The sequence below is a fragment of the Equus przewalskii genome, chromosome 1, assembly GCF_037783145.1.
Source record: "Equus przewalskii isolate Varuska chromosome 1, EquPr2, whole genome shotgun sequence".
NCBI classification, from domain to species: Eukaryota; Metazoa; Chordata; class Mammalia; order Perissodactyla; family Equidae; genus Equus; species Equus przewalskii.
The window spans coordinates 104,382,164-104,403,155 of NC_091831.1; the positions used below are offsets into that span (position 1 = coordinate 104,382,164).

At 43.4% G+C, this 20,992-nt stretch overlaps 1 protein-coding gene across 2 annotated transcripts in view; it reads right to left on the minus strand.

Moving 5' to 3' along the window:
* Positions 1-20,992, minus strand: part of IGF1R (insulin like growth factor 1 receptor) — a 291,645-nt gene that overhangs the window by 57,571 nt on the left and 213,082 nt on the right. For both annotated transcript variants that reach the window (XM_070619913.1, XM_070619922.1), the window contains exons 3-5: positions 9,248-9,560; positions 5,360-5,508; positions 2,932-3,076 (exon numbers count right to left, since the gene is read on the minus strand). In XM_070619913.1, coding sequence (XP_070476014.1) covers positions 2,932-3,076; positions 5,360-5,508; positions 9,248-9,560 — 607 coding nt within the window. The remainder of the gene's footprint in view (positions 1-2,931; positions 3,077-5,359; positions 5,509-9,247; positions 9,561-20,992) is intronic.

Genomic DNA, 20,992 nt, shown 5'->3' on the forward strand with positions numbered 1-20,992 from the left:
GCTTGAATTTCATATTCCTGACTTGACCCAGTGGTCTGAGCTGCTCGGGAGACTTCTGGAGGCACATCTCAGTTCCAGTTTGGAAAGCCAAGCTAGTTGGATATGAAGGATCTCTACACGATGACTTTTTCGGCTCTCCATCAAAACTTCCATCCTATTGAACCAAATGAAAGTGCTTATTTATGTTCTCACTGGCTATGAGAGGTTCAAAAAATAGTACTTTGAGGCAACAGTGTGACACGAAAAAAATCAAAATGCTTTGGGGATATGCAGATGAGAAGAAATAACGAGATAGAGCAGTGGTTTCCAATCTTTGCTGTGCACTGAAAGTCCCTCAGAATCTGTAGGAAAGCACTGATACCCGGATCCCACCCCAAACATTCTGATTGAATAGGGACAGGGTGCAACTTGGGAATCAGGATTTTCTAAGGCATAGCAAAGTTTGGGAACCACTGGGATAGAAGTTATCTTGGCTTCAATCAAAAGCACGCAGAAATCGAATGTTCAGAAATTAAATTTCCAGACAGCTCGGTTAACACTCCTCTAACTCAGAAGCCTTGAATACGTGCTACTGCCTACCTAAATTATAACCTCCACACCTGGGTGCATAACACCTTACGTAATTCTAATACCACCTACCTTTCCAGAATTATTTGCCAAACAGGTCCCAGGATGCCCAAACTCGTTGCCTTTGCTCCTGCCGCCCTACCCTGAACTGCCTTTCTTCACCCTCTTCTTTCTGACTGTTTCCGGAAACCCTTCCAGGCCCATCTCGAATGCCACCTCTTCTCAGAAGCCGGTTTGATCTTCTTAATCAGATATCTGACTCTTTTTCATGCCCATGGCACGTTCCTTTTCTTTCCCTTGGGGCACCTTGCAAGTTCTGCTTTGCCCTCTCGGCATTTATCTATTTATCATATTTTGTTCTTCTCTTCCTCCCCCTGACTCTTCCCTTCTTGCAGGAGCGAGGGCAGCAGGTGAAGGGGCTGGACCTAACTCTCTTCCTAAATCTGAGGAGGAGAAATAAAGAACTGAGATGTTGCTGCTGGTCATACCTGCTACAAAGATAGTTGTGGGGGAGTTCACCACAAGCGAGGATGACCTACACCTTTTTGGTTACGGGTGAGGAAGGCAGGGGAAAGAACTCAATTCCCTTCAAGAGAGACAAGATTATTAAGCACCCTAGCTCAAGACAGAGCCTCCAAGAAGCAGCACGCAGGATTAAAGGCTGGAAGGCCAGCAGCCTCAGAGCTACAAGGGCTATTGATCAGCAGCAGGTTGTGACAACCTGAGGCCCATTCGCCCCCCCTCACCATCTAAAACACTCATAGCAGGGCACGGGCCCAAAGCTTACCTGAGCTTGGAAGTGTCCCAATAAGGAGAAATACATCACAAATATTCTTGCAAATAAAAATAGGGCATTACTTTTCAGCTACATTTAAACGCATAATACTTTTAGTTAACACACAACTAAAAAGGAATCACATCATGTAATAGTACCTAGTAAAAATTAATTAAACTCTCCTCTCAGCTTTCACCTCTATGTCTATCACGAGCTCAGCCTGGGGAAAAATGTGTAGCCTTAAGCAGCAGGAAAACTTGCAGATACCTATCTGCCAAAGACAAAGTGCCTACCAACCCTGGGGATTCCAGAAACACAAACCTACTTGGAGAAAAAAAGAACTGCGCTAAAATTCATTTTAAAATTTAATACAACAAACAATAACCACCACCTCAAATTGGCAGAGCCCCGGCTTGCCTTGTAAGCGACCTGGAGCACTCCAGGACTGGGCGTAGTGGCAGCCTCTTGGATTTGCGAGAAGAAAGAAGTTTTTCTAAAGGATCAGTGTTCCCAGTGGGGAGGACAGTGTGCTTTTCAAGGATGGAATGAAGAGCTGCCCTCTCTCTTGAGCTGTATCAGATGATGGAATTTTAAGAATTTAAGACTGACCAAGAGTTAGGCTGAGAAAAGCAGAGAGGCTGTAAAGGAACTCTTTTGCGGTAACTTTATCCAGTTGGGGCAGATAATTCGCAAGGACAACCTTTCCCATGACCTTCCCACCTCTTTCTTTCCTAAATTATTTCCCCAATTCTCTTTAGAAGGAATCCACTCATTCATGGATGTCTCCTTTTATTTCAAATCATTAACTTAAAGCCAGGCAAGAGCTGTATTTAAAAGGAAAACTGTGAAGAAAAAAGTACAGATGCAAAGGTACACACAGGCTAACTGCTGAAAAGAAACTGTGTGTGCAATAAGCGCCAACTTTTATTTATCCTCTGGTGGAAAGCCTCCAGCTATTTTAAAACCCCTATTACAAAGCACATTTCTGCAGAAGACAAAAATCCTATCAATAGCACAAATCCTATAAGCTAATCAATAAAAACAATCTTGTGAATCAAGAGTTCTTTATAACAAAACGAACTGTCCATACTTCTCCGAATCTCTTATATCCATACTTCTCCGAATCTCTTATATCCATACTTCTCCGAATCTCTTATATCCCGATCTATTTTGAAAGACGGAATGGTTTTTATGTAGGAGAGTGCAGTATCTTGAGGCAGACAAGGGTCATGTAAATGATGATTTCATGGAGAGTTAAGTATTTTAGACCCATTCCTGTCACTCTTGGGAGAAAGAGCCCAAACAGCATCCCTGTCTGCTGTTTCACCAGCCACAGTAGACAGGCCGCCCTTGACTGAGGGGTCACAACACAGTTTTCCAAAACAGCAGTGTCCCGAGGATGGAGAATCCTGACTACAAGAGACTCTACCGAGGCAAGCCATCACTCAGGTGGTACCAGCACACTGTCTCTTCTTCCTGTCTTCCTTTTAACAAGAAAGAACCCTTACCTAGCCACGTAGAATTTTCAAAGCATGCTACTTATTTGGTAACAGGAGAATGTCAGCTCACAAACTCTGGGCAGCACTTACCCCTCCAGCTGCTCCTCTCCTAAGATCTGGCGGAGGTTCTTCAGGAAGGACAAGGAGACTAAGGCGTGGGAATGGCGGATCTTCACGTAGCCTGTCACCACCTCGATGAGCCCCATGAAGTTCTCCAGTTCCGAGGCAATGTTATCTACAGCGAGAGGGACCGTGTGACTGAGTGGTCACTGAGCGTAAGGGCGACATACTTGGTTTCTCACAAACGTGTAGGGAGCGATTCGGTGGCAGGTCTTGTTTTGTGGTGCCGCTGAGATGCTCCGGCTGCTGGCACAGGACCCACTGTCCTCCGTCAAAAATGCACTTCCCCGGGCTTGACTTTCAACAACCCCTCCCAGGACAGAGCTCCTGAGGCAGGGGAAAGTGTGTTTCTAGAAGGCCCGGTACTGCTGCTCCCAGGCCGATGAACAGAACGTAAAATCATAAATACCAGATGCCAATTAGCAAAGGCCGACAAATCTAGGGAACGTCTTTTAATGTGCTCTGTCAACAGACAGCGCTGCCTCCACAGTACAAGGGCATGACTAAATAAACAACATTTTCCCTGTCTCGTTAGGAGCTGCCTGTGCTGCATTTCTAGTTCCTAAGATACAGGGATCTATATTTAAAGGTTCCATCCTACTAAGACGGGAAAACACACCAAAATGTCAACAATGGTTATCTGCAGGTGCTTTTTAAAAATTCATCTCTAAATTTTCTATAAGGTACATGTATTATTTTCTAATAGCTGCTAATATATGTGTAAAAACAACATGATATATAAACAGTTTATTTCCTTTCCTCTTATTTACCCTATATTTTTCTCAAAGTCAATAGTAAACTTCAGTTCAACTTACATCAAAACTATAATAAATTGAGTATGGTTCAACTAACAGGATTTTACCCTGTATGACTTGTGAAGGCTTATTTAATGAAAGGTTCTATTTTGCTTTGAATTGATAAAAATAAAAGAATAAGGGTACTGTCCTTGAGGGCAAGGCCCCAGTTAATGGTTTTCCAAGAGAAATCCAAGTTGTAAAGACTAGAGTTTGCCTACTGTTGATGTGTCAAGGAAAAGAAGATGAATCTTAAACGTGGGGCAGGACACAGGCCCTGTAGTCAAGGCTGGGAATGTCCTTTCCAATGAGACGTCCTGTCACCCTGAATCCAGCTGATTTCCTGAGCTGGACATAAATTGGAAGACACATTCCATTATCACGCAAGAATATGTCCCAATTCCCTCTCAAATTATACTTCTCCATGATTTAATTCACGGATTCAGTTTTTATCTTTAGGATAAGAAGATTTAAAAGAATTAAAAAAGGAAGGTTTACGCACTTAAAGGGTATGTTCTAGGAATGAGGAAATCTTTTTAAAAATTAGGAAATTTAGTAAGAGCAAAAAGAATAAAACCGCAGAATACCATGAGGGTAGCTGTGTGGAAACAAAGTTATCCCTGTCGTCAACAGGTGAAAAGTGTCATGAAAAACAAGGACTATCAAAAAATTCAGAAAAACTAAGCAAAAACTTGCTTCTGCCACGTCTACACCATGAGAATATAGCTCATTCATTTAACAAACAGTACTAAGGAAATGTAAATTCACAGAATAAAGTAATTAGTCATTTTTTTTTCTTGAACTGTAAAAACAATTTCTTCACAAAAGGATTTAGGAAAAAAATTCCTTTCAACCTCAAAGTTTTCTTATATTTATTCTACCTTATGAAACTACCAGTACCTTGACCAAGTGGTCCTGGAGGTGGAGAATTCAAGGCACCACGACTAGAAGCCCTTGTCAGTTAAAGACCAGAAGTGAAAATATGACAGAATAAGTCAATGGGAACTGCCCTGCACAAAGGCAATGACCAGGGACGCCATCTACTGCAGATGATGGTGACCCTACAGGGGTGAGACGGAAGCTCTAAATAAATGATGACACTTACTTTTATCTTTTTGGTTCTCAGAAGTAAATTTGGAGATCAACCATTCTTTTGGACAATAAAATTTTAAAGTGATATCATTAAACTCTTCTCTTTGCTCAGTCTCCTCAATATATCGAAGTAACCGAAACTCTTTGGACTTAAAACTGTGTGGATTTGGCTCCAGCTGGAGGCTGCTGAGTCATAACTCTGATCCCTCGGTCTCTTCTGGCATTTGTGTGTGTTGGGACCTGCCTCTCCTGCATAAGACGCGACTAAAAGAAAGAAGAGGGATGACCCTCTGCAGGAATAAACACTGCCAATGGCTAGAAAACAGACTGCCTTTCAATCTGTTTTTTATCTTTGAGGGAAACTCAAAGGAGAGACATCAAGCATGAGGCTTACGCACCATGTTGTTTTTCTAGGCCCATATTTTAGTTGTGAGTCATGGATGGGTAGGAAAAGCATCAACAAAAGAAACCAAGAGATCCAGTCACCTCTTCCAGGGCGATGAAATACTTACTGCCTCGTCGGATATTAATGAGCAAATTGCCCTTGAAGATGGTGCATCCTTGGAGCATTTGAGCAGAAGTAACAGAATCAATGGTCTTTGTTTTCTTTTCTTCCTCACAGACTTTGGGGCAAGGACCTTCACAAGGGATGCAATACATGCTGTTGGAGATAAGGAAGCAACCAGAAACACAGAGATCAGACTGTCTCCTTGCATTAAACAAATCATAAGGATATGGTCTTATTCTAGTTGTTTTTACAGTACAAATTATAAAAACCAACTGTTTTGAAGCATTCAAGCGGTCACACTGTATCTCATCCCCAAGCCCACCCAGGATAAGCCACTCAAATTGCAAACAAAAGGAAGAAAAGTGCCTACATGGGAAAAGCATGCTGCTTGTTTCCAGACAAAATATGTGATACATCCTTGAAGCATGTGTGTGTCATAGACTGTCGACTGGTGAGCCAGCTGGTCCCATGTGGGAGAAAGAGCTTGGCAGAAAGGAAGCACTGGGGGCTCCTGAGGAGAATGGGGCTGCTCTCTGATGTCGTGGCCCCTGCCTGGCGCACCCTGGAGGAGACACTGGAGAGTGGACAGGGGCAGCAAAGGGACAGCAGTATCTCTGCCACTAACAAGAGTCTGACTCCCACAGCCAGCGTCCCAGAAAACCCAATGAGGGACTCCGAAAGGCATGTAGTATAGCACAGATCCATTATTTTCTTGCTAAAGCACAACTGAAATTATTTCTTGACAGCGTTTTGCAGCAACTTGTAAATTGATCCAAATGCTGTTTTTGCTGCATACACAATATAAGCAAGGAACTTCCGTTACTTAGTAATGAGCTCCTTTTTCATATGCTATCCTGAACATGCCACAAACACCAAGAGTGAGGGACAGTGAGTGAGACTGGCACTATTCCTGCCTACCTACCATTATTTAGGAAATAGCACACAAAACGCTAATCCAGCTGCTGAGCCACAGAGGAAGGATCAAAAGTTGGGTTGATTTCCAAACAAAATAAATGATACAACATTATGGGATGTGTGTATAATAGGATGGTGAGTTGGAGAGCCATTATATTTACATTGTTGTTCTTGAATGATCTTTTAAACTTCATGTAGACAAGTAAAAAACATTCAAAGAAACAGTGTAAGTTATAGCTCTTTTCATTAAAGCCTTCTTTTTTTTTCCTGGAACTTCATTGCATATCTAAGGCAAAAAGGCAGGGTTTTGTTTTGTTTAAAAGCTTATAGGTAAACAAAATTCTCTGGTATTTTCCTATTTCATGTTGGGCGAATGGGAGGCAAGGTTTCCAAAGGAACTGGGCCAACCATAGAAAGGGAGATCTCTCCTTTCTCTAACATCATACTCAACATTCTCATTTCTAGCATGGGTAGTAGCTTCCCTTTTTCTTGGTTTTTATTGCTTCTAAGTTACCTACGTACCATATAATGCCCTCATCCTCCCTTTAAAAAACTTTTCATTTTGAAATAATTACAGATTCACGGAAAGTTGCAAAGAGTACAGAAAGGTCCCATGTAAGCTTCCCCGAGTTCTCCCCAATGGTTACCTCTTATATAATGCTATTGCAATATCGAATCCAGGAAATAACACTGGTACAACGTATGTGTATGATTCTATGTCATCTTATCACTGTGTAATCACAGTTGCAATCAAGATACAGAACTAGTCCACAAAGATCTTCCACACAGTCACCACATCCCCATATTCCTAACTCCTTCCTGATAACCACTAATCTGTTCTCCATCTCCATAATTCTGTCATTTTGAGAATGTTATATAAGTGGAATTATACAGTATGTGACCTTTTGAGATTGGCTTTTCTTCAGCATAATGTTCTTGAGATCCATCCAAGTTGTTGTGTATTTCAATAGTTTATTTCTTTTTATTGCTAAATAATATTCCATGGTGTGGATGTGCCACAGTTTGCTGAGCCATTTACCTCTGGTGGGACATCTGAGTTATTTCCAGTTTTTGGCTATTTCAAATAAAGCCACTCTGATCAACTGCGTATGTATTTCTGTGTGGACATAAGTTTTCATTTTCCTGGGATAAATATCCAGGAGTGTAACTTCTGTGTTGTAAGGTAAGCGGACGCTTAGTTCTCCATGACATTTTATTCAAATAGCAATTTCTGAACCGAACACCTTTGTCAAAATGTCTAGGAATCATCTAGCACTTTAAAAATGTTTTTCTAAGCAAATGTTCTGATTACTAGTTTATAGATTAATCTTCCTGGAGTGTACTCTGATACAGAGAGGGTATAAGCAGTATTAAAAAATAAATATTTTAAAGTAAGTGTCAAACAGGCCTTAAAGGCTGAGGAGGGATTTATTATTTCTTGATGGCATTTTATTTTAAAATGGAAAAGGCAGATCTGTAGCTTTGAACAGACTGTAAGAATTGCATAGGGAAAAATAACGGCTCAGTTCTTTGAATACGCTGCAGGGGGAGAAATAACACTGTTGAATGCACTGCACCCTCAGTACTACAACACATTGCCTGCAACATCATAGAAAAATGTATCCACAGGACAAAGACGGTATCATCTCCAGTTCACAGACCAGCTGTCCCATCCTTCTACCCCCAGGAGGAACTGTGGCAGAGCCACATCAGGGCACTGGCAAAGCCCTTTTAAGGTCTACAGCTGCCAATAAAATGTGAGTAAAACGTGGTAGACTTATGTTGGTTGGAATACGTATACTTAACAGTCCATTGGAGTCCTTGACACATTTATCATTTTAAAGTATTTAGAGTAATTTTTACTATGACAATGGTTATAGAAATTATAATGGGCAGAAAGTTGTTCTACATCTAATATTACGAAATTGAGTTTCATCTTTGATTTGAAGGTAAGCCTGTGATAGAAGTAGCATCTTCAAATATTATAAAGAATATCCTTTATAAAGACTTACTTGATGCCATTTACAGAAATAGACTGCAGCAAAAAGCAGGTAAATGACACATTATATTCAAAATTAATGTTTACTTTCCTAACAGCATTTTATATTTGTAGAATAGTTTGAAGAACCCAGGAATGCAAGGGTCCCCTGGCCCTCCCTCACCATGAGGGAGGCTTTTGGTCTGTGACAACTGAACTACTCTTTCCTAAAAGTTCTCTGCTCTGCTCCAGAGGATGGAACCGCAGCTCCACACCTCTAGTCTTCTTTTGCTCCCAGGGTTACAGCCGTATATTTTGTAATGATGATAGCACTCCTTTTTCAAAAACATGACAATGTCATGGAAGTCCAGATGGCATACAAAGAGGGGTGCCATTTGCTGTAAGGAACTTCTTTGCTTCCCAAGCAAAGTCTCAACATTTAGGAAGGAAAACGAGGAGCACATAGGAAACTGAGGGAGGGTGAGGGTGGAGGGGGTGAGAGAGAGGAGGTGCTGATGGACGATGCAGGTTCCTTGAAGCTACTGCTTACCCTCAGCAGCGGCCAGTACAGGCACAGGGCCTGTGCTAAGAGACTCTTTAGGCCTGCTGGCTGCCTCCAGGATGCTGCAGGGGCTTGCCTTGTCTTCCCTCTTGCAATCCCAAAGCCTTCACTGGGCTAGTGCTGAGTAGCACTAGGGGTGAGGGAAACCTAAATCTATAGTGTCATCGTTGTCGTGGTGTCCCCCCACCAGGGGCGACAGTGACCTCTGGGTACATGAGTCAGCAAGTCAAGTCCTTAATTTCAAGTGTCCTGTCAGTACACTTCCAAAACAAACAAAAACTGCCAATTGCTCCTAGAATCTCATGAAAAATTATGCCAGCCCTCCAAGAAGACCCATCTCCCTTAACCTCCCTGGGGTCCCAGATGGAACAACTGGCAGAGCCCGCCTTTCTGCTCCCTCCAAGCCGCCTGCGTGAGCGACAGGCCCTGAGACTGACCTCTGACTGCCGTTGCGGATGAACCCCGAGGGGCACTCCTGCATGCACTCGCCGTCGTGGATCACGAAGCCCTCAGAGTCGCTGCCCTCGGCGCTGGGGATGTTGGCACAGAAGTCGCGGTCCACGCAGCGCCAGCCCTCAAAGCGATAGGTGTTGGGCGGGCAGGTGGGCACGCAGACGCCGGCGTAGAAGTAGTGGCGGCAGGCGACGCAGGCCGTGTCGTTGTCGGGCGCGCTGCAGCTGCCCAGGCACTCGGGGTGGCAGCACTCGTTGTTCTCGGTGCACGCCCGCTTCCCGCACGCGCTCGGGCACACTGTGGGGGGCAGAGGGGACAAGGCCGTGAGACTCGAGGAACTGGACGCCCTCCTCCGGGCCTAGCCAGCATTCTTCTTGGTCATTCTCTGGTCACCAACACCAGATCCCTCCACTGACAAAAACCAACCAATCACACACGAAATCCCCAAACGGAAAATCACTGGGCCCTGCATCCCACGTTAGGGCTGCAATGACAGTACTGTAGACCATATTCAGAGTTTCATCAGGGCAGGGAGAAAATTGAGTCTGCATTTTGAGTCTGGGGAGCAGGGTTTTAAGTCCAGCCTCTCCTATTTACCGGGTATTCCATCTTGGATGAGTCATTAGCTTCTTTGACCTTGATCCTCTCTTTTCTCCTCTATAAAATGGGGGCAATAATACCCAGAGTAGAAAGTTGCCTGAGGTGCATGACAACGTAGCAGCCCAAGGCGAACAGTACAGTGTATTATTACTTTAAAAGGCATTATGCTCTGTTCATTCTCCATTTCGGATGTGTTCCTTACTGAAATATCTTGAATAGTCTTAGTGTGCAGAAATGCCCATTTATTTTAAAAATGATTAAAACAGAATATAGTCAAGATGATACCATTCAGGTTTACAAAATGGTTTTAGATACGTTTGTGTCTGCTTGCATCATATCAAAGGTCTTACCCCAAATAAGCAATGATATTAACTTATTCACGCTCCCTAACCTATGACATCACTGCAAAGTCCTACATCTGATGGCTATTCTCAAAGACAAGAAAGTGGATGGGTGGGCAGTGTCTCTGAGCCCACAGGACCATAGGATATTAGAAACCATCTCCTCTGAGCCTCTCTAGGCTAAAGTTGAGTGAAAGCAGTGTCTGAAAACCAGAGATCCACAGTTCACATCCCAAGTAGATGAGCTGGCATCTATTTCCACAACAATGCTGTAATGCTCACACTATGGGGCTGTCAGCCTCACCAGCAAATAAAATATAAATCAATAAAATATGAAATCTGGTTTGCATTATATGTTTCCTATTTTTTCCATGAATTGGAAAACAACACAAAATTATTTAAATATGTATATTATTGACTCTGGCATGCCTTTTTTAGTGAAGATTCTATTATTGCTTTTCCTTATAATAAAAATACATGCTCAAAAAAAAAAAATCAGAGATCACACATAAGAAAAAAGGAATATAAAGACCATCTAGTCCAGCGGCCCACAAATACCCGCCTATTAATACCTTCATGTGGACCCTTCCAGATCCTTTCCTATGCATGTGCATGCACATATCACTATCTATAGCAAAGGGGTCGAGCCATTCTGAAAGCATTTTTTGGCATAACATACTGTGAATTCCACAGTCATTTAACACCTGCATCGCATCCTATGGTCTAGTGTATTGTAAGTTATAATCAGTCTCCTACGATTAGACATCTTGCTTATTCCTAACATTTTATTATTATAATCAGCACTGAAATCTTCATGAGAGCCCTTAATTATTTCATTAGGATCAATTTCCAGAATTGACTTTGCTGGGTCAAACTGTCCTCCGGAAAGTATGTACCAATTTATCCACCAAATAGCTGTGTCCAAGAGTTCCTATTTCACTGCAAACAGGTGAATTTAGAAACAGGTTATCAGAACTTGGACATTCAAACAAATACTGAAACCTATGAAGAAAGCAAATTCTCGTGATACTGTTAAGCTTAAAATAATTTTGCAGTTTTCTCATTTGAAATCATCCTGTGACAGAGACAATAGGTTGCCTTCCACTATTTATTCTTCTTACGTTTTTGGTATTAGAACTTGATTTTTAACTGGGCATTTTGCCATCCAGCTAGATCCTATGTCTCCCAGCCTCTCTCGTAGCTAGAAGTGACTAAGTTTTACCCAGTGAGACAAAAGAAAACTTTTTTGGGTGCAACTTCTTAGAAGATTCCTTGAATCAGAGGGGGCGTGCTCTTTCTCCTCCTTGCTGGCTGGAGTGCAGGAGTAATGCAAGAAGCTCAAGCAGCCATGTTGGACCACGAGGTGGCCCATTAAGAATCATGGAGCAAGAGGAAGGTACTTGGTCCCTCATGACGATATAGCCAGTAGGCTAACCCTGGGCTGCTTACATCTAGACTTCTTGAGAGAGAAATAAATTTTCATTTTGTTTAAGTGCTGCTATTTGTTTTATGCAATAGAACTAATCCCACATAAGACACACCTTTAGAGCTATCTGTAAGCCAAGAAGAAAATTATTCCTGTTGGTTTATCTCATTTTTGTTAACCAGAATTGTCTCTCAATAACTTCTGGCTATTTCTGAAACCAATCTACCCAAGAAATAACAAAGACTAACTATCTCCAATCACACCAAAAAGTATATGTTGTAGGAGCTCCTAAAGTGTGGAGATACATATATTGTCTACTAAGGTGATTATCTTTAAGAAGATAACACTGATTTGGATTGACAGGCCTAGGATATTTGTGGTAAATGCACACAGACACATGCACACATACACTCTACCCTCAAATCTCACACTCAAAGACATCTAATAATCGAATAGATTAAATGACTAATTTCAAATATATCCATTATGGAGGTAACTTCAAGGCTCAAGATCTAAAGAAACAACGAAATTGCATCTCCCTAGTTCAGGTTTTTAAACTAATAACAAGAGAACCTAAGTCCATCTATCCTTCAGTTATTTATCCACTTAGCAACTATTTATTGTGTGCGTGCTACACCCATGTGCCAGACCCTGTCCTCAAGGAACGGATGATATACCAGAGGCAAGTGTGAGAGTGAATGGAGGCGCTTGGTGTGCCCTGGGCCCTGGGTGCCAGGGAAGGCCTAGCAGAGGTGTGGTGTTGAGGCTGGAGCTGAAAGACAAAAGACAAAGAGGATAGGAATAGAGAATAACACAGGTGGAATCACATGTCAACGCATGTGGAAGCAATTGAGTCACTGTGGAGGGAGGACTGGGTGTCTGTGAAGAAGGCCAGGGACCAGTCACAGATGATGCTGGGACAGAGAGGGGGGCTAGCTCAGGGAAGCACCAAAGGCCTGTCTGAGGTGTTTACACCAATTGGTGGACCATGGGCATCACTGAAAGTTTCAGGCAGGGGAGCAACATGGTCAGATTTTCATATTAGAAAGGTAATCTGGCAGCAGCACAAAGGGTGTGATGACCAGAGAGGGCAGAGCTGAAATAAGAGGGATCAGGCAAGAGGAGAAGAGACACGCAGGCTTGTTATGTTGTCCCTACAAAGTTTATATGCTATAATAGATCCATGAGGTTCATGTGGTTAAAATGAAACTGGCTGCAGAAAGCATGTGCACAGTCCTGCTCGTCAGCACAAACCAGCTGTATTAAGCATACGTCCCACTCAGAGCACTGAGTCCCTGGGGGCTGCTCTTCACCGCCATGCTTTGTGATTGGAGGAGGGGAAAACTGATTAAGAACCTTACAATCATCATCAGAGACTAACTGGGACCAATATTTACTTGCAAAACTCCCTTTTCATCACTTACAATTTAAATTAAATGCTATATAAAATGACAAGTATCAGACATTAATATCAAATAGCTATTAATGTAATACTAAAAACTTAGCATTTAAAAGAACAGAAAAATGTCCCCATGTGCTAGCTTGGAATCAGTTATACCCAAACGCAAATGTTGGGCATTTCCAGTATGAGAAAGAAAAAAATAAATACCTGACAAAGTATCTGTAGATATAGTTTGTGTTCCATCTCCCATTCCACTGGAAACAACATCTCTGGGTAGCAGCCCATTGAGACCTTCCCCCTGCCCCCTGCCCTGCCAAGGGATGTGTTACAAGGAAGTGCATAGTCAGTCAGTTCTTGCCACAAGTAGCACACAGGCTGGGGAATTAGGGTTTTGTTTCAGTGATGGGAGCTACTTCAGTGATGGGAAGAATTTCAGTAAAGCTTAAATTAGGTAAAATTATGTTCTTTTTTTTTTTAAAAAAAGATTGGCACCTGAGCTAACAACTGTTGCCAATCTTTTTTTTTTTTTTCTGCTTTATCTTCCCAAACCCCCGTACATAGTTGTATATCTTAGTTGCAGGTCCTTCCAGTTGTGGGATGTGGGACACCGCCTCAACGTGGCCTGATGAGCGGTGTCATGTCCACACCCAGGATCCAAACCCTGTGCCACTGCAGCGGAGCACGTGAACTTAACCACTCGGCCATGGAGCCAGCCCCTAAAATTATGTTCTTTATAGACAGAACAACTCCTCCTAAAGCAATCACGAATTAAGGGATTTCTTTATGTTACATGATACAAACTGCACAAACACATAGCAAATACTCTGGGGGAATAAACAGGGAGTGTGATGGGGAGAGGGGGAGAAAGGAGAGGTGACTTGCTGCTAGAAGACAAATTCCATAAATAAGAGGCCGCTCAAGGGATGGAAGCCGGTGTTGCCCTGGCTGCGGCACAATCGGAGAGGATTCTGGGAGGCAGGCAGACAACACGTGGAAGTTCAGGATTAGAGAGTCCTGGAGCCAGCCCCAGAAGCCTGCTGTAAATTTTGCCTCATCTCAATGTATATAAATATTATTAGTGTTCAGGACTATTAAGGGATTTCTTGAAAAGCCTGGGGCAGTGTGTCTCGCCAGCAGATGGATGGCTGCTCCACATGAATGCCAAAATGTAAAATTTAGTACAGTTACCAAATTTCCAATTACCGAGCTATGGGAGAAAGGAAGAGAAGCTCTTTCCTGCCTGACTTCCACGAATAAGGAGTACACCTAGTGTGATGAAAGGCATTTCTACTTTTAAAAATAAAAGGAAAAGAAAAGCTGCTATAAACTAACAAAAATACAGGGGAAAAAAGCAAATTGATTTTGCCCATGAGATCTTTCTATTCACAGAAATTCTTATAATAATGACCAACAATAAAAACAAAAGCCTATCTAAATTCTTGGAAAAGCTAACAACATTCCCACAACTACCACTAAAAGGATTGGTTCAGGGTCACAGTCACATAAAAATGAGGCACTGGGGGCCAGCCTGGTGGCATAGTGGCTAAGTCCACACGCCCTGTTTGACAGCACAGGATTCAGGGGTTCGGATCCCAAGGGCAGACCTTGCACTGCTTGTCAGGCCACGCTTTGGCAGTATCCCACATAAAATAGAGGAAGATTGGCACTGACGTTAGCTCAGCGACAGTCTTCCTCAAGCAAAAAGAGGAAGATTGGCAACAGATGTTAGCTCAGGGCCAATCTTCCCCACACACAAAAAAAGAGGCACTGCATTAAAAGCTCATTCTCTTCATTTTTCAGGACAAGAAAAAAGTCACATACACCAACTCTCTCCCTCCTTGGAGTCCTATTATTTATTAAATTCTTTCTAGGGTTTTTTTTTAACATTTGTTTTTGTTCTTGCCAGTAAGTTCTTTAACAATGTTTACCTCAGAAAAACCATTTTTAAAAGCATATGATAATAAAGTGCTCTGCTAGAAGAAAAGATGGAGAACTCAATCTCTTCACAAGGAACAAAAAATGAAAGAGGGGCCACTTAGCCACACGATGTTAAAAAACGCAAACAGTTTTATCCCAAATAATTTCTAAAGGACAGAACTAGTTCATGGATGTTCAAATAAGGTCAGGCTTCTGTGTTAAAAGACAGACTACTTGAGGGACATCTTAGTTATTTCTGGATTACTCTAAGAGCCACACTGCTGTTCCATATAAAAAGAGGGATGCCTTTCTAGAAGGACACGTGTCATTATGCATAAAGGTGAGCTGCTGCTAACTCCAGGAAAGTGCACCTCAGCCTCCAAAGAGCGTCAGTGAGATCCATGGGCCAGAGGAATTTTGTGGTTCTCTTGCCCTGCCAGGAGAGGCATTGACTCCATCAGACACCACGGGGAGGGGATGGGACAAGACAGAACGGGGCCCAGCTGGGTCAACTGACCGAGTAAGGGTCTCCCAGTATGGTCAGAAGCCTGCCCAAGGCTGTTGGCATTCTCCAGAAAGCACTTAGCCACAGATGAGGGGATGAGAAAGGCTCCTCTTGACTTAAATACATTAGTTATCAGCCAGGCTCTAGGCTAGGTCCTGGAGACATGGTAGGTAGCAGACAGCCCAGCCCTCCCAGGGCTCCCCACCCTGAGGACGAGCAGGGGGAATACAAAGAGGGGCAGGCAAGGGGCCAGTGAGCAGTGCTTTCCAGAGGAAGGGCCTGCCAGGTCCAAGCTTGAAAAGCCAGTAGGAGCTAGCAGGTGCATGGGGGTTGGCAGGCCTGGTGGGGGGTACGGGTGGAGAGAACCAGACTCAGCATGACTGCGTGACTGAGGCTTTGGGGACTGGAGGGGTAGGGAAGACTTGGAAGAAAGACGGTGAGATCTGAGGTAGAGAGAGGCAAGAAGGGCCTTTTAACCCACAAGTAGGAGTTTGGACTACCCTTAAGAGGAAAGGGACGCTATTTAAGGATTCTAAGCAGATGTGCATTTTAGAAGGATCACTTTGGCTGCTGAGTGGAAAACAGAACAGAAAGGGGACCCATGGGGCCACAGTAGCCATCTCCATGAGCTATGATGGCAGCCCAGATCAAGGAGTCAGTGGAACAGATGGGGAAAGCAGGAAGATTCAAGATATATCTGGAGAATTTGGAAGAGAGTGTGAAAAGTGTGGCAAACATTTTTTCTTTTTTTTTTGGAGAGGTAGAGGAAGCTCAGTTTAGTTTGGGATGTGTTGTTTTTGAGCACACATCCAAATGGAAATGCCCAGCCTGCAGCTGCATGGATGCAACTGGGGTGGGGGGCGGTGGTCTCTGAGCTGGCAAAGTCATGGGTGGGGTCAACAGACAGATAGGAGACTGTTTATGGGGTGAGAGGGAGATCTGAGGAGTGCCAAGAGGACCCAGGACAGAATCCCAAGGGGCCTACCACCCATGGGGGCCCAGAAGCACCCACTAGAGTCCCTGTTCCTTTCAAATACTCCCATTCTTTTAAAAGAAACCTACTCAGTAAGTAGATTTCAGTATAAGCATCTGTGAATTCTGGGTCTCATGTTTTTACTCCTCCCTGCCAGCCTCCTCAACAGACGTACAAAGTTTAAGTTCAAGTACTGATAAGTTTTTGCGGAATTCTTTTAAGCCTCACAAACATAGCACCAAGGACCAAAAGACAAATAGTTCAACCCAGGTTGGGCCCCACTGCTTTGTCTTTGGTCGTCACATTAACCAGAGTGAGGGAATCAAGAGAGCCGCACCCTGGGGCTGCTTTGAAGCTTGCATGCCCTGCTGCTATGAGAGCTCCACACTGACCTTCTTGGCCGAGACGGCCGGTGAAGCACAGATGCCTGCCACTTGTTCAGATGGTCCACTTTGGAAAGAAGGGGTGTCTGTCCCATCTTGAGGAGCCCTGACTGACTGCAGAGGCACTCAGGGCGCGGCCAGGAGAACCAACCTTGGGCCAGGGAGCCCATGGCCGGCACCAGATGCTCTTGCCCTGTAAAATAGTCTTCAGCCTGTCCTCCCCTCTGTCCTCACATACGTTGTCCTACCCACTCAATGACCGCAAGCACAGATGTCTATCAAAGGGAGCAGAGTGGTGAGGAGCTTCTCAGGCTCGGAGAGAGCTGCTATATTTCATCCCAGCTTATTAGTCTGGAGTTCTCTAAATAAATTGGCTAGGATGGAAGAGCAGGCTTACATGAAAATGCTCAGATCCATGAAATAAAACTAAAACAAACCTAGCACAACTACGTGTGAGCTACACACTTTTCTCAAAAGGAAGACAAGAAGAATCTGTCAAGTTTCTTGACATCTTGAGAAATCGCCAATGGAAAACTCCACAGAACCACTGCCTAGAAATCCCAGGCGGAGTTTAAAACAACTTCCAAACAAGCTTCTGCCCAGAAAACTAGCTGTTATGCCGAATCAGTTACGCATGGCAAAAGAAAGTTCAAGTGGCAACAGTGTCTCAAGTGTTCACAAAAGAAATTCGCATTTGCAACAACGTTTCTCTTCTCAATGCCAAAAGAAACCACCTCCTGTGCTGGAGAAAACATTGCACTCTGGTAGTAGCTGGGAAGAGGTATTTTAATGGGTAGAATCTGAAGATACTTCAGTTCCTCTGTTGGAACCAGAAGTATTCAGCGTGCCCACTGAAAGGTTATCATGAGAACCAGAGCTTAGGGCACACATCCAGAGGCCCAGAGAAAGGGACTGAACAGAACTCAGTGAGCACAGGAAGTCTGGTTAGTAAAACGGGGAGGCCCTTCTGTCCAAGTCCAGTGTGCATGAAGGAGTTCTTCCTTGCAATCTTCGAAGGGATTTTCAAGTTTGGAGTCAGCTTTCTTTCTAAAAGGAAGGCCCCTGGACAAAGCATCCTTGTGTTAATGTATGAACTTTCTGAAATTCTGGGGTATGTAGAGGGGGACAAGACCTTACATACTGTCACTCCTCATCACTCACTCCTGTTAACTGTCTTCTCCCACTTTCCACTCCTCTCAGGTGACAGTGGGTTGCAGGACTGCTTCAGAGCATGCAATAGCAGGCAGCGTCGTGCAAGAAGCTGAGGGCCATTAGATCTGTCTCCAGTTCGTAAGCAACAAGTACTTATGTGGTCAATTTCTGCCTTTCATGGAACCACAGATTCTTAAGAGTCAAAAGGAAATTTTTAGAGGTCATCCATCTCATGCCTGTCCAAGACACTGCTCTACAAAAACCTAGGTGAGCCTTCAAGCAATGTTTAAGGGGACTCATTACGTTAGAGAAAGTGCTACTCCAACTGCCAGACAGTGCCAATCTTGACCAAGTTCTTTATTCCACCCAATGAGAATGCACTTTCCTATAGTGCACTCTCCCCAGGCCTCATTCAGGCATCTGATTCTCAGGGGAGGTGGATGCTTTCTTGTACAGGTCAGATTTTCCAATACTCAGACTCAAAATTCCGAGATGGTGATCCTGGCCACCCTCCGAATGCCTTACTCAGTCACAGCTCCTGTAACGTATACGAACGTCACTGCTCCTTAACACCTGCCCCAAACCTACTCTAACACTGCAGAAGTCTGGACAGTGTGGAATACGAGGGGACTACGAGGCCAAGGGTGGTCTTCCACAACCCAGGCAGAATGCTTGGGGTCTCTGACCATCAAAATAACTATTATCATCTCACTGAGCTGGCTCATTCTGAGCTTTTAACTGCCTAAAACTCCCATCCTCTTTTTCACAATAACTGTTTGAGTCTCTCCTATATGAATGCAAATTGATTCTGAATACAGGACTTTTTATTAACATAAACTTAACATTTTGGAGCATTTTCCATGTGCCTGACAATACATTCAGTTTCTTATATACATTATTTAACAATCTTCCTAATAATCACATGGGGTCAGTATCATTATCCTCATTTGTAGATGGCCAAATGGAGGCACAGAGATTTAATAACTGTCCAGGGCTATTAACTGTCCAGTTTAATAATTGCTAAGCTGTAAACCTGGGCTTCAAACCAGCTCTGACTGTCGGTTGCAGCCTCTTCACCCACTCTTTTCCCCAGTGGCATGACATTTCAGCCAGTCTCTGCTGTCTGAGAGGAAAGGGCTAGGGAGTTCTTCTCATGCACCCATCAAGAAAAAAATAAATCACAAGTCCTAGCACCCTTTTCTCCTCCCTGAGATGTACCACTTAGTCTGAAGGAATGACAGAACCCACAAAACATGACAGTCTGGAAAAGGGTTAAGCATCCAAACCATATTAAGGAGATAACACATGCCCACTAAGCTTTCTTTATTTACCGAGTTACACAAAGAGAATCCTCAAGGACATTTTCCCAGCACACATTTGCAAGGCTGAGCCTTGTCAGGTTCATCAGCAAGGGTCGCTGTTACGCTGTAATACTGAAGCAGCACTCCTGTCATGGAAGGCACTCAGGGCGTATTCTGTGAGGCAAATGCAACTAGATATAAATGACTGTGCTATCAGGGAGCCGGACCAGCAAGACCGAGGGAGATTCAAGTATCCACAGAACCCATTTCACCCAAACAAGTCTTACCCATGAGATTAGATAACCAGAGTTCACTGTTTTCACCAACTCCTATGTCTCAGTAAGACCGAAAACTTGGTCATGGAGAAGAAGAGAAAACTTAGTTCTGTGCCTTCCCCTCGGTCAGGCACACAAACAAATACAATCAAGGCTCACAGAAATAGCCAAGTTCCAAGTGGATCCTTACTGTCTAGTACACAAGGTAAACCAAGAGATTTGGGAAAACATTTCATACTGCCTACTGAATACATCTGTGAACATTTCATTAATGAGCAAAAGAAATAACCACCTGCAGAAAATGCCCATTGGATCACTTAAGTCTCAGGACCCAACAGGCAGTGCTGGGCAGAGCATCAAGAAAACAGAAAAAGAAAAAAAGATACCCAAGAAACCAGAAGGAGGAACGTTATACATAGCACCATCATGAAATAAAAATTTCAAGAGTGAATTAGTAAGTGGAAAGAAAGAGCAGCCATCAATGCAAAGATACAAGGCATGGAATTAGGATTAACACCAAAAGTGAAGTCAGGAGCAGAAGGTGGCTCAGGCATCTTCCTCTGGCTGAGCTGTTGGTTTTGGTTACTGTGGGTTATGTGATTTTTTTCCTCCTTCATACATATTTTTTTTTTCTTTTCTCCCCAAAGCCCAAGTACACAGTTGTAGATCCTAGTTGTAAGTCCTTCTAGTTCTTCCATGTTTGTTGCCACTACACGTGGCTTGACGAGCAGTGTGGGTCCATGCACAGGATCCAAACCGGTGATCTCCAGACTGCGGAAGTGGAGTGCATGAACCCAACCACTACACCACCGGGCTGGCTCCCTCTTCATACAATTTTTTAAATAACAGCTTCATTGAGATATAATTCACATTACAGTTCACCTACTTAAAGTGTACAAATTGAAGGTTTTCAGTATATTCACAGAGTTGTGCAAACATTACCCCAAAGAGAAACCGTACACCCAGGAGCCTCCTCCCCGTCCCCATCCCCTCTCCAGCCCTAGGCAATCACTAACCTACTTTCTGTCTCTACAGATTTGCCTCTTCTGGATATTTCATATGAATGGAATTATACAATATGTGGTCCTTTGTGACTGGCTTCTTTCACTTAGCATAGCGTTTTCAAGCTTCATCCACGTTGTGGTGTGTGGCATTCCCCTATATTGTCTTTCATAAATTTTGACTTTTGTGATCCACAGGTGTTAAAATTAGCCCTGTAGGCCTTTATATTCACACTCAGTGATAAAATTGTAGGTTCATCAGTCAGCGGTTGGTGGAGAGGCCCCTTTGGACCACAGAATCTATTTACAGTCTAGATTTATTCTAAAGGAAGAAAGATTTGATAGCTGTTAAATTGACTAAACTGTGTCATTCTCTGATATTAGGAAAAAACAGGAGTAGCCATCTAATCTGTAGGGGAAAGGTCACTAAGTCTGTGACTTTCCAACTTGCTC